This window comes from Giraffa tippelskirchi, chromosome 13 (genome assembly GCF_054371585.1).
Source record: "Giraffa tippelskirchi isolate mGirTip1 chromosome 13, T2T-mGirTip1v1.2.pri, whole genome shotgun sequence".
Lineage (NCBI taxonomy): Eukaryota > Metazoa > Chordata > Mammalia > Artiodactyla > Giraffidae > Giraffa > Giraffa tippelskirchi.
The window spans coordinates 8,606,359-8,618,841 of NC_137287.1; the positions used below are offsets into that span (position 1 = coordinate 8,606,359).

The 12,483-nt window shown below is 49.8% G+C and overlaps 1 protein-coding gene and 1 non-coding gene across 3 annotated transcripts; both read left to right on the forward strand.

Moving 5' to 3' along the window:
- Positions 1 to 49: 49 nt before the first annotated feature.
- BUD23 (BUD23 rRNA methyltransferase and ribosome maturation factor) lies at positions 50 to 12,140 on the forward strand. Of its 2 annotated transcripts, none has more exons than XR_014073337.1 (12): positions 50 to 121; positions 217 to 254; positions 1,866 to 1,961; positions 2,051 to 2,133; positions 2,234 to 2,330; positions 4,690 to 4,817; positions 5,997 to 6,068; positions 6,797 to 6,882; positions 7,095 to 7,140; positions 7,307 to 7,365; positions 11,599 to 11,688; positions 11,836 to 12,140. XR_014073337.1 is itself a non-coding variant. In XM_081557899.1 (12 exons), the coding sequence occupies exons 1-12, from the start codon at positions 74 to 76 to the stop codon at positions 11,888 to 11,890; spliced, it is 846 nt and encodes a 281-aa protein (XP_081414025.1). In that variant the 5' UTR covers positions 50 to 73; the 3' UTR covers positions 11,891 to 12,140. The 2 variants fall into 2 exon arrangements, 1 of the variants encoding a protein (XP_081414025.1); XM_081557899.1 differs by having other exon boundaries at positions 4,690 to 4,786; positions 6,018 to 6,068.
- Positions 10,629 to 10,757, forward strand: LOC145533622 (small Cajal body-specific RNA 20). Its single transcript, XR_014074209.1, has one exon.
- Positions 12,141 to 12,483: the final 343 nt, after the last annotated feature.

Consider the following 12,483-nt stretch of genomic DNA (forward strand, 5'->3'; position numbering starts at 1 on the left):
CGGGCGCCCGGCTGATGACATAAAAACCGGGCTCCGGAGCCGCTCGCACGAGTTCTGCTGCTGAGGCGTGGGCATGGCTACTCGCGGGCTGAGGCCTGAGCTCCGCGGGCCTCCGGAGCTGGTGAGGGCTGTGACCACCCCCCGTCTCTTTTCTCCTAGGGCGTTCGCGTCTTGATATCTTACCCGACTCTCCCCAATTTTTTCTCGTTCTTGCAGTATTACGACAAGAATGAAGCCCGGAAATACGTGCGCAAGTAAGGGAAGCCTGGATGTTGCTGGGTGTCGGGGGTCGGGAACCGGCAAGTTTCCCTAAATGCGGAGGTTGCTTGGAAAGCACGCAGAATTTGGGGGTGACGGAAGGAAGAGACTTGAGTTGATCCATTGTTGACACCGTCAAAGTCAACTCTTGAGTAAACCTCCAAATTCTCTGGGTCTCGGTAATCTTAGTATCAGAATGGGAGCGATCATACCTGCTTTTCTTAAGGTGACAGCTTATTTTAAACATGTGAAGAATTAGGTAGGCAGTGGTTATGGGTACACCATCAGTGCTGTTTGTGGGGGGGAAGAAATAATATCCGTAGAATGTTTACGGTATGTCCCAGTTTACAGTATCTCAGTAAATCTCGGGACTGCTGTTGGTGGAGTATCTGAATTTGAGAGAGTAGTTTTATGTGTAATTAATGAAGCCAGTTAACAGGTGAGGGCCAGGGCAAGTACTTCCAAACCTACTCTTTCCCGATACAGTGTTCTGCAAAAAAAGTTCTGCAGATGCTAATAATTTGTTTTTGTCTTTTTTGTTCCAATTCGAGTACTAGGGTCAGCAAAAATTTATGGCCAGTAGTCATTATATAGCAAAGAAAATTTTTTTTTTCAAGTTGCAGAGCCCTGTGTTAGGCATTTTGAAAACTGTTATGTGTGACTTTGTTTCTTGGGAAAGCCAGATACACTCAAGACTTCTTTTGTTTAATATGGTAACCAGTAGCCATCAGCCATCTATTGAAATATTTAATCTGAAGAAAATGAAATACTAACTTTTTTTATGTTACATATTAAAATGATGTTTTGAGCATACTGGGTTAAATGAAGTATAATATTGAGTTATATTGGGTTAGGTTAAGGATTACTACAGTTAACTTTATGTATTTAGTTTCTTTTTAAATGGGGCCTCAAGAATGTCCCGCGGAGAAGGCAATGTCAACCCACTCCAGTACTCTTGCCTGGACAATCCCATGGACGGAGGAGCCTGGTAGGCTGCTGTCCATGGGGTTGCTAAGAGTCGGACACAACTGAGCATCTTCACTTTCACTTTTCACTTTCATGCATTGGAGAAGGAAATGGCAACCCACTCCAGTGTTCTTGCCTGGAGAATCCCAGGGATGGGGGAGCCTGGTGGGCTGCCGTCTATGGGGTCACACAGAGTCGAACACTACTGAAGTGCCGCAGCAGCAAGAATGTCCCGAGTGGCTTGTGTTATATTTCTCATGGAGAGCACTGTTATAATTTTTATTGTGCATTGTTGACCCTTCTACGTGGGAGTAGCTACAGTGGATAATTCTTCTAGAAAACATTTTTAAGTAAGAGGATGTCGGCGCTTGGTAGAGTTGAAAATACCCAATGGTGGGTTATGAGGTAAATGATTTGTTCCCTTAATAGTAGCCCTGCAGCTGGTACAGTTTAATCTGTGTCACAGCAGAATAGTACGTTCTATTACATGGTCTTTGGGGGTCACTTTTAAATAGTCATAGTCCAGTTTATTGGCTGGGAAAGAGTACCTCAGGATGATTGTTTCCTTTGACTTTTCTTGGTCTGGGTGAGGTTTTAGCCCAGAATCCCTTTACCACTTACTTGTGTTTCTGGCTTTTTAGCTCACGGATGATTGATGTCCAAACCAAGATGGCTGAACGGGCATTGGAGCTCCTTTGTGTACCTGAGGATAAGCCCTGTTACGTGTTGGATATTGGGTGAGATCCTAACGCCCAGTTCAGACAGTGCAGGTGAGGGGATGTCGTTGCTCCTCACACTGTTGAGTCTCTGTTTGATTGTCTTCCAGCTGCGGTACTGGGCTGAGTGGCGATTACCTCTCAGATGAGGGGCACTACTGGGTGGGCATTGACATCAGCCCTGCCATGCTGGGTAAGTATGCCCTGTTTAGCACTGGGGTGGACACCATTCCATGAGTTTGGAGTGGTGATGCAGATTGTCCTGATTCCTCACCCACTCTTTTCTAATGTAGATGAGGCCTTGGACCGAGACACGCAGGGAGATGTGATTCTGGGGGACATGGGTCAGGGCATCCCCTTCAAACCAGGCACCTTTGATGCTTGTATCAGGTAAGGGTCTTCATTTCCTGCTTTTAGTCCTGCCAGGTCAGTGCTTCCCAAAGCAGAGTTGTATGGAATACATAAATATACATATTCCCCAGGATTTTCAGATCTGTTAGATCAGAGCAAGGCCCCCCAAATACGTCTTTTTTGTGTTATAAAACTACTCCTATGCTTAACTTGTCCTGCCAGGTTTAGGTATCATGGTGTATAGATTTCTCTGCTTTGTGTGTGTGACAAGGTGGGGGCTTCTAAGCCTCTGGGAGCCATCTTGTGGGTCTCAGCAGCCATCTTGTTGACTTCTTTTCAAGGAGTTTTATAGTGGAGAGTGGCCCTCAAGGCTCCAATCTTTTCAGTGGCCTAGGAGTCTTTTCTGAGAAGTCAGGGTCAGGCTTTGAATGTGTACATAGTACTTCAATAACATATTTTAGAACATTGGGCCCACAAGATGGCTCCCAGAGGCTCAGAAGCCCCCACCCTGCCACACACACAAAGCAGAGAAATCTATATACCCTGGTACTAGAACCTGGCAGGACAAGTTAACCATAGGAGTAGTTTTGTATTACAAAAAAAGAGGTATTTCGGGGCCTTGTTCTAATTACTGTTAGGAACATGAAGTTGTTCTTTGTCTTCTGTGGTAAGCTCTGTTGAGTATTTGGTTTAGTGTTTTGTTGCTAGGAGAGGATGTCAAAGTTGAATCATTATCTGGGAGGGTGAAGACCTCCTATGATAATAGATTGAGCTATAGGGATACACAGTAAGAATCTGGATGAGGAGTACAAATCTGTATCTAAATATTTTTTTTAGGGTAAGTGATTAACATATACGTGGAAACAAGATTGGAGGAGAAAAAACGTTTCAAAGATAGCAACTGTGTTTTAGTAATGATCAGGTGAGATGTTCTAAGCTACAGAGAGTCAAAGACCAGCAATATGGTCTTGTGTGTTTCAGTAGTAAGCAGTCATTTTTAGTTTTTAAAAGGAGAAGGTGGTTTGGCCAGCATTTTTGTCTCAGCATTTGTTATGTGCAAGAAATTGACATGCTGTGGAGTTTATGGAAATAAAAGTCCCTGTTTTTAAGACTCTCCATAGTATTTTTGATGCTATAAGATGTGGACCGGGGGATTTCCCTGGTAGTCCAGTGGTTTAGACTCTACATTTCCACTGCAGGGATTGCAGGTTCGATCCATGGTCGGGGAACTAAGATCCCACATGACGTGCCGTGTGGCCAAAAAGTAAAGATGTGGACCAAGTTATTAAACATGAGCCCCAGGGTGAGGTGTGCACTAGGGAATCAGGGGACCCACCACAGTTATGAAGAGAAATAAGAGCACGGGAAAACTTAGAGCGGGAGGGGGAGGGGCTGGGCCTTGAAGGCCGAGAGGGATTTGGAAAGCCAAAGGAGAGTTTCAGAGTGAAGAAGCAGTGTGAGCACAGGCATAGAGGTGGGTTGGGAAAGGCATCTCATTGATGTAGCGATGAATGAGAAATTCCCTGGAAGCTGAGATTGTGTGGGTTTGGTTCCTAGAAAGCTTTTTACTCCATCCTAAGAAGTTGGGTCTTTATTCAGTAGTTGTTGATGGGGCGCTGGTGAGTGGTAAGACTTGATCTGTGTTGTAGGAAGATTACTTAAGAGAGAAGATGCAAGAGAAAAGTTACATTGTTGAAGCAATCGAAGTGATAATAAATGCTGACTCAGGAGAGTGGTGGAAGGAAGTAAAAGCTGGGAGAGGCAGTTGGGCATACCAACTGGGTTTGGGATTCTGTGTATGTGTGTGCTCAGCAGTGAGGAGGGGAATGCTGGAAAAGAGCATATTAGTTGCTTGAAGTTTTATTTTTTTTGAATATTTATTTGCTGCGTTGGGTCTTAGTTGCGGCATGCAGGATATTTACCTGTGACTCGCAGGCTTAGTTGCCCCGTGGCATATGGAATATTAGTTCCTGGAACAGGGATTGAACCTACTTCCCCTGCACTGGCAGGCAGATTCTTAACCAGTGGACCTCAAGGGATGTCCCTGCTTGAGGTTTTACATCTGGGGATTGTGGAGACCCCTAGCAGGTACAGTTGAAGGAAATGATTTAGGAGGAGAGTGAATGGCTTTGTGGAAGCCGGAAGCATATTTCTGTTGAATGGAGGAAGGGTATGAAGGCGTAGGTGGCAGGGAGAGCCTTGACCTGCTGAGTGATGCTGAACCAAACTTGAGATGCATGAGAAACAAGGTTGAGGACGTGTTTCCTTGGACTGCCTCCAGAGTTGTGGGTAGGAGGGTTTCACCTGGAGATTGAAGAGTGTGGCATTGGTCGTAAAGAGGCCAGGGGTGGGCCGTGTGTGTCGCTCCCTTTCCTGACAAGGTCTCCTCCTCTTGCAGCATTTCTGCAGTGCAGTGGCTCTGTAATGCTAACAAGAAGTCTGATGTTCCTGCCAAACGCCTGTACTGCTTCTTCTCGTCTCTTTACTCTGTTCTGGTGAGTCACGAGATCTTTTCTTATCCTGCAGGTAGTGTGATGAGGCGCAGGTGCCCCGTGGGAAGGACACTGAGAATGGCAGGACCTTAATTGTGGCTACTTCTGTCCAAGTGGGCAGCCTTAAAAGAAGAAGGGGGTGGGGTGGGGAGCACACTCCAGTGAAATGTAAAGACACTGATGACAGAATCTGAGACTGATCACAACGGCTGTGTCTGCGCTGCTGAATTTTAATTATGCATTGGCTTGGGGGCCTGAACTCCCCAGATTGAGGTCAGGGACGACATGTCGAGGCCACGCACACAACACCTTCCAGAGCTCACATCCTCCAGCTCCCACCTTCCTTCCCCTACCGCCAGTGCTCAGACAGGAGAGCAGGGTGGTTATTTACTAGTGAGAGAGGCTTTATTAGCTTTATCTTATCTTTAGAAATGATGGCGTTGCTTTCTATTGTTTACTAGAACTAAATGAGAGATTCTAAGTCCTAAAAATCTGTTCATTCTTTTTTTTTTTTTTTTTAATCCAAGTGTTTCTTTTCTTTTAGCAAAAATTTGGCAGTGCTGGGTCTCAGTTGCAGCACCCAGGATCTTCGGTCTTAGTTGCAGCGTGTGGGATCTGTTAATAGTTCCCAGACCAGCGATGGAACCTGGGCCCCCTGCATTGGGAGCACAGAGTCTTAGTCACTAGACCACCAGGGAGATCCCAGATCTTGGTGCCCTTAGTTACCTCCCCTCACCCCTGGCTTTGTTAGAGTGGGTTCTGGCAGATAGCTGACTGGTCTTGTGCATTATGTAGTCTTTTCTCTGCGACTCTGGGGTTAATGCTGAAGTTCTGAGGACCTTGGTGTTTGCCTTTGTCTCTGCTGAAATGCTCTCCTCTCAGACATTTCAATAGCCAACTCCATATTACAGTCAGGTCTCTGCTCCAGTGTCCTTAGAGGTCTTCCTTGAAAACCAAAAGTAAACTGGATAGTTTCTGTCACTTATCATTCGTTGTTCTAAGTTATTTTTCTTTTTGGCACTTAATCTGCTGTAAATTAGCTGCCTTGCCCACTAAAATGTGAGCTGCAGACATTTGGGACTGTTTCTTTTGTTCATGGCTCTTTCCCAGCCCCAAGAACAGTATACTCTGCACACGGTGGGAACTCAACATATATTTCATGAACAAGAAAAGGGGAAGCGTCTAGGTCTGGACCCCATGGATTATTTGAGAGACCACTACGTTTCTGTTGCAGGTTCGTGGAGGCCGAGCTGTCCTGCAGTTGTACCCCGAGAACTCAGAGCAGGTAAGCCCCTTGGCTAGCAGGGGTGCACAGAAGTGGGGGGAACCCAGAACAGGTAAACTGTCCTGCTTCTCACTCCCCTGTCCTCCTGCTGTTGGGAAGTGACAGGACAAGCCACCTTAGGCTGCTTGGTAGGAAGGGAGGAGCTGAGAGTGGTCCTCCTCGCTGGCGCATTTTATGACCTAAGTCCTAAAGAGGGAAGGGTACCTGGGGCAGGTGAGGGATAGGGTGTTTGTCTTCTCTTGACAGACAAACTCTCTGGTATTATTGATTTCCATAACCGAAGAAATAAATGGGGGTGGGAGAGAGGATGTTAACAGTTGTGTGCTGTGGAGGGTGACGCATGAGCAGAGAGGGGGTCGGGGGTACTGGCTCCGATGGACAAGTATCGAGCTGTCCCTGACCAGTTACGTGAATGAGTCTGGCTCTCAGTTGGTGGCCATTCATTTCCCGAGATTTAAGTGGGGATGTGGGTCCCTGGGGTAGAAGGTGAGAATAATAGGGTGGGGTTGGTGGTACTGTGATCCTTGAGGGAGGTGTCTGCCGTAGCTGGCTCCAGCCTGCACTTTCCCTGCGTGGTTTTTGGGGCCTCTGAGTTGGGAACAGTCAATAACGAAGACTTTCAGTTCTCCCAAGCAAGGTCCATCCTGGGACCAGGTGAGGGCCCGGGGGGTGGGCAGGAAGCCGGTTACCCAGCTGCCCTGCCTGACTCCCTGCTGTTCTCTCCCCAGTTGGAGCTGATCACCACCCAGGCCACCAGGGCCGGCTTCACTGGTGGTGTGGTGGTGGACTACCCCAACAGCGCCAAAGCCAAAAAGTGAGTGCCGGGGGCCAGGGTCCGCCCGTGCAGCAGAGGAGAGGGTGGCGGGGTGGCCCTCACAGGCGTGACGAGTGGACCAGAGCAGTGCTGAGTTGGGTCACCGGGGCCCGGGTGTGTCTGCATCTGTTCGTGGCGGGGTAGGGTGAGGATTTCACTCGTCCCTAAAGGCTTTCTGAGCCCAGCCCTCACTCTTGGTTTTCTCATTTCAGGTTCTACCTGTGTTTGTTTTCTGGACCTTCAACCTCTATACCAGAGGTGAGGGCCCTTGAATTTGTAGGCCCATCTGTCTTGGGTTCCCTTCCTGTGAGGCTGGGCCATGGACCTGCTGGAAGGACTCACAGGCCTGGGTGCCAGGCCTTCTGGATGGGGCGGGGGTATTGAGAGATCTCCAGGTGACCAGAAAGCACTTTGGTTCCTTCAGGGCCTGAGGGAAGACATTGAGGAGGAGGAGCCCGCCGAGTCCACGTACACGGCTGAGAGGTGAGAGGCTCTCGGTCAGCGCTGACTCGGGCAGGTGGTTGCCTCCCTAGGTTCAGGCGGCAAGACTCGTGCATGTCTCTGCTTTCACCAAGTCTCTCAGGGTCTGATGTGGGAGTGGCAGCAAGGTGGAGAAGGGACTGGGGAACCCTTTGGGGTGGCCTTTGCGCCTGCCTCTGACTGAGAGAGAAGAGCCCTGCTGGATGTCCATGGGCAGCCCCCCCTGCCCGTCCTCTTGCCGCCACCAGCGGGTGGTCCCCTCTTCCCCAGGCTGCCTCTGTCCCCTGGGTCCCAGACCCCCTCCCTGTGGCTCCTGCAGCTCCCTGTCTTCCTGCATCCTCATCTTTATCCTCTGTGTCATTGCTTTCAGCACACGGCAGTGCTGCGCAGTTTATCCCAACTTTAAAAAAGATCCTCCCTTATCCCCGTAACAGCTCCTCCTGACTACCACTCTGTCCACCCCTGCTTATTGCCTTTATGGCAGAACTCCTCGCACTGGCTCCCTTGCCTTTCTCAGTCCTCACCTCTGCCTCAGGCTTGTTTCATCACAAATTGCTCTTGCCACCACCAGCCTGTCTTAGCAAACCCATGAGCCTTTTTTCCTTCTCCATCTTCATTGTAACTTGCTTGGTAAGTAGGAGCTAAGGCAGCCGATTGCTCCCTTAACGCTTTCTTCCCTTGGCGTCCTGCCTCCCTCCCTGGCTGGTCCTTCTCCGTTCACTCTGCAGCTTCACCTGGACCCCTTTTCTCCCCATGCTGCTGCCTTAAACACCAGCTCCAGGTTGAGAACATCCAGGTATATAGCATTGATCTCAATCCCACCTCGGATTTCCAAACCACCTCCCCTCCTGAGTGTCCAGACCTGGACTTCCTGCAGGTCTCCAGAGCAAAACAGAGCCCTTGGTTTCACCCCCAAACTTCCTCCATCCTTCCTGTTGTTTACTCTTCCTGTCTCCCTTACATCTCATATCCAGTCAGTCCACCCCTTTCCCCTGCAGCTATGTGGTCTCCGTCCCCACTGCCCAGGTTTCTGAAAGCTGCTTCGCTGGTTTCCCTGCTTCGGACTTTGCGTCTGAATTCCCTGGCTGTGCAGCCAGACAGATCCTTCTCTTTTGCTTTTTAAAAGTTTACATCATATCTTGCCATTTTCCTGTTCAGTATCTTTAGTTGAGTTCTCCTTACTTTTATTTTCCCTAATACTGTTCACAACTCTAAGTCAGAAATATTTATATGGCATTATTTTTACCCCCAGTTAGAATGAAAACTTGCTGGGGACTTGTATACCTAACACCAGAAGAATGTCTTGTGTTAGCAAAAGGGGTTCAGTATTTGTTGAAGGAGCAAGTGATTATAAGGGAGTAAAGAAGGAGGTTATTTCTTCAATCTGATTAGAGTGCAAGGTCTTCAGACTTTAAGACATCGAAGAGGAAAAATGGGCAGAGAATGGATGAATTAGGAAGGCCCAGGGATGGTGAAAAATCATGAGTTCGGCCCTTGTGTCTACCATGCATTGATGCCCCCTGACCCCTTGGCCCTCCATGGTCATCTCTCTCAACTTCCTCAGCCCATTCCCTGTGGGGACTTGGGGGGCTCTTTCGTCGCCGTTTTTCCTCCAGGGTGCCCATCACTTGCTCCCAGCAAGCAGTCCCCTCTCCTTCACAGGGAAATTCAAGTGGTTTAACTCCCTCCGTCCACCTTAGGCTCCCTCTTGTCCTCACAGCGGTGTCTACAGACAACATGTCCTAGCTGTAAACTTAGGTAAGTTGTGGGACCTCAGCAGCTGTTTCTCATCTCTCATTTAAAAATCTGGCGAGGCGGAATGTGCCCCCCCACTTAGGCAGCGTGTTGAGAAGTTGAGGGCATGTTTGTGCAGGACTCAGCACAGTGCCTGGCTTGGACCCTGTCTCCCTACAGACTCTTCCTGTTGAAATCCTCTGATTTGGGGAGGGTGGGGAGGAGGCTGTGGGCCGATGGGGCTTTGCTTCCGGTGCTGTCACTTTGGTCTGATCACATTTGAGCCTCTTAGAAATATTGTTTTGGCCAAAAAGTTCATTGAGGTTTTTCCATAACATCTTGCAGAAGTGAAAATTTTGGCCAATCCAATAAGTAGATAAATTAAGAAAAGGTATTCTAACCCTTTACCGAACTCATCTCTTAATTTCCTCCCTCCACCCCATCAGCTTTGACCGGTGTATTCCTCACCCCTCACCACTGGCCTCCGCCCTGCCGCTTGTCACCTGCGCTCTCTGTAGGCGCCATCCTCCCCTCTGGCCTTTGCTCTGTGGACACCACTTACCTCTTCTTGTGGTCTGCACTGCCTGCCGTCGTTGCTGCTCCTGTGGCTCTCCTGATGACTCTTTCCCACCGCCCCCACCGCCCTTCCCACAGCTCACCTCTTGCCCCCATTCACTGTGCTACCCCAGAGCTTGTCCTTCCTTAGAGACTCCTCGGGTTTAGTCCTGCATCTTTAGCTGCTTCCTGCTTGGCATCTGGTACATTGGACTCCTTCCCCCCTCATGGTGAGCCTGTTAACTTTCTTCCGTGAACTACTGTCTCTCTGCACCCTGAAGTCTGGAATATGTGTCATTCCTTTGGTCAAAGGCCTCACTGCTTCCTGGAGAGAGGGCACGCTCTTTGCTGGTGTTACAGCTCCATGAACTGGTCCAGCTAAGTGGGAATCGAGGTTTTTTTTAATCTGACTTTTATTACTGGGTTAGAACAGAGGAGATGTACCAGCAGGAAGGATGTATCACGCAGTCTGGCTTGGAGGAGACTTCCAAGGATGACTTGATCCTCAGCAGACGCTCAGATTCTCCCTTGGACCCTCCCCTTCTTACACCCATGACTCCAGGCACCGAGACTCTTCTACTCCCTAACCTTTCCCTTCAGCCCTTCCCCAGAGCCTCGCTTTCACGTCTTGCTTCCTGTCTGGAATGTGCCCCACCTTCTGCATGAAGAAATACTAATACCAGCTTAACCTCAGTGGGGCTCTCGTTTCCCCCCTCACTCCCTCAGCTGCTCCTGGCCTCTCTGTGCTTGGCCAGGTGCGGGCTGGTCGCTGCCCCAGCCCAGCTGTGGACTCTTCATGGGCAGGGCTGGTTCATACCCGCTGCAGAAGATCCATGGGCTGCGCCCACCCAGGTACCTCAGGAAATGGTTACTCAGGTGGCAGGCAGCCTCCATGGTGTGTCATCGCTGAAAACAGTTTGATTCCAGCTGCCAGGTGGGGAATGTGGTTTGAGTACCTGGACTCTGCCCTTTCTCAGGGCCTCTCTCCTGTAGAGCTGAAGAGAAAAGTTCTCCTCAGCCGGGACTGGAGCCCAAGATGAACTCTTGAGGGTCGTTTTCGGGGCTGCCGTGAGCTGGGCAGCCGTGTTTTCCTACCTCAGACATTCATAAGTTGCTGGAAGCCCCAGCTTGCTCTGTACCAAGAGCCTCTGGCTTTCCTTGGATAGGCTGTGTTTTTAAAATTCTTTTGATTTTTGGCTGCACTGGGTCCTGCTGGGATAGGCTGTGTTTTTAAAATTTTTTTGATTTTTGGCTGCACTGGGTCCTGCTGGGTCTCCCTTGCTGCACGGGCTTTCTCTTGTTGCAGCAAGTGGGGGGCTACTCGAGCAGTGGCGCGAAGGCCTCTTCCTGTGGTGGTTTCTCTTGTGGAGTGTCAGGTCTAGAGTGCGGGCTCCCTAGTTGTGGCACCGTGGCATGTGGGGTCTTCCCGGACCAGGGATCGAACTTGTGTGCGTGGCCAGGCCGATTTTTAACAACCAGATCACCAGGGAAGCCCTGGGGTCTTTTTTGGAAAAATTACTTTTTCTTTTGGCCATGCTGCATAACATGCGGACTCTTAGTTCCCTGACCATGGGAATCGAGCCCACGTCCCCTGCAGTGGAAGTGAGGATTCTTAACCCCTGGACTGCCAGGAGAGTCCCTCCTTGGATAGGCTCTTGTGAGCTGATCCTGGCCCCAAAGTAATTTGGCCCCTGCCTGGCCTGTGGGCACTTGTATGTAGGCCTAACACACGGTTCCCAATCTTGATACCTGCGAGTGAGGGGGACCTCACCTCCTGCTGAACGACTGCTCGGGCCCCAGCAGGTGTCACCAGGGAGGGGTTGTCCAGAACGGGGACCGCAGAGGCCGCCTGACTGGGGGGAGGCTTTCCACATTTCTCTGCCCGGCTTCACCCAGGTGCCAGCTAGGCCACTCCGTCCCCTTGCTGACAGTTGTGTCCCCCCACAGGATCCCGTACAAGATAGCGAGACGGGGGGTGGTGAGGAAGAGCCGACAATGGGTCCTGGAGAAGAAGGCACGCCGCCGCCGGCAGGGCAAGTGAGTGCTGTGGGGGGCGGGTTGTGGGCTGGAGGTGGGGCTTGGCCACCCAGGGCTTGGGGCTCTCTTGCCTCCAGGGTCTCAGGGGTTCGTAGTTCATTTTCCTGAGCCTGTTCTGTTCTTCCCGCCCGTTATTTCTTGGCACAGGGAGGTCCGCCCTGACACCCAGTACACTGGCCGCAAGCGCAAGCCCCGCTTCTGAGCAGGTGACTGCATCCAGTGGGACCGCCCAGGGACCACACGGGCAGAAGCTGCACAATCCAGCCCAGGTGCTTGCCTCTGCAGAGTTCTCTATATTGAAGTGCCTACTTCAGCAGCTGACAAAAAGTGTTTTTCTTAGAAAAAGTTTGAAAAAGTTTTAATGTTCTAAAAGCATTTTCTTCACTAAAAAAAAAAAAAATTTTAAGAGCTTGCTTTGTTCTGAAAGCAATAAACCACTTTGTGGAACCCTAGCTCTTTCAGAAGTTTCTTTGTTGGGGGTGGGGCTTTATTCCCAGGTGTGAGTTAGGTTTAAAGAACTTAAATGTGTGAAAGCTTTCTTCTAACCTACAAGGAACAAGGTAGATTCCTTTAACTTAGGGGTGTTTATATGTTAACTTTGGTAAGACTGTAGTTTGTTTCACATCATCAGGCAAAGTTGGGAAGCAAGGGCAGGGTGATATGTATCCATGGTACCCATGAGCCTGAGGTCACTGCCCAGTCTCTGGTTTCTCTGTGGTCTGAAAGCATCATCCAGCAGCCCGGGCTGACCTTTAACCGTGAGCTGCCGCATCAGGTGCTGACCAGCCAGCGCTG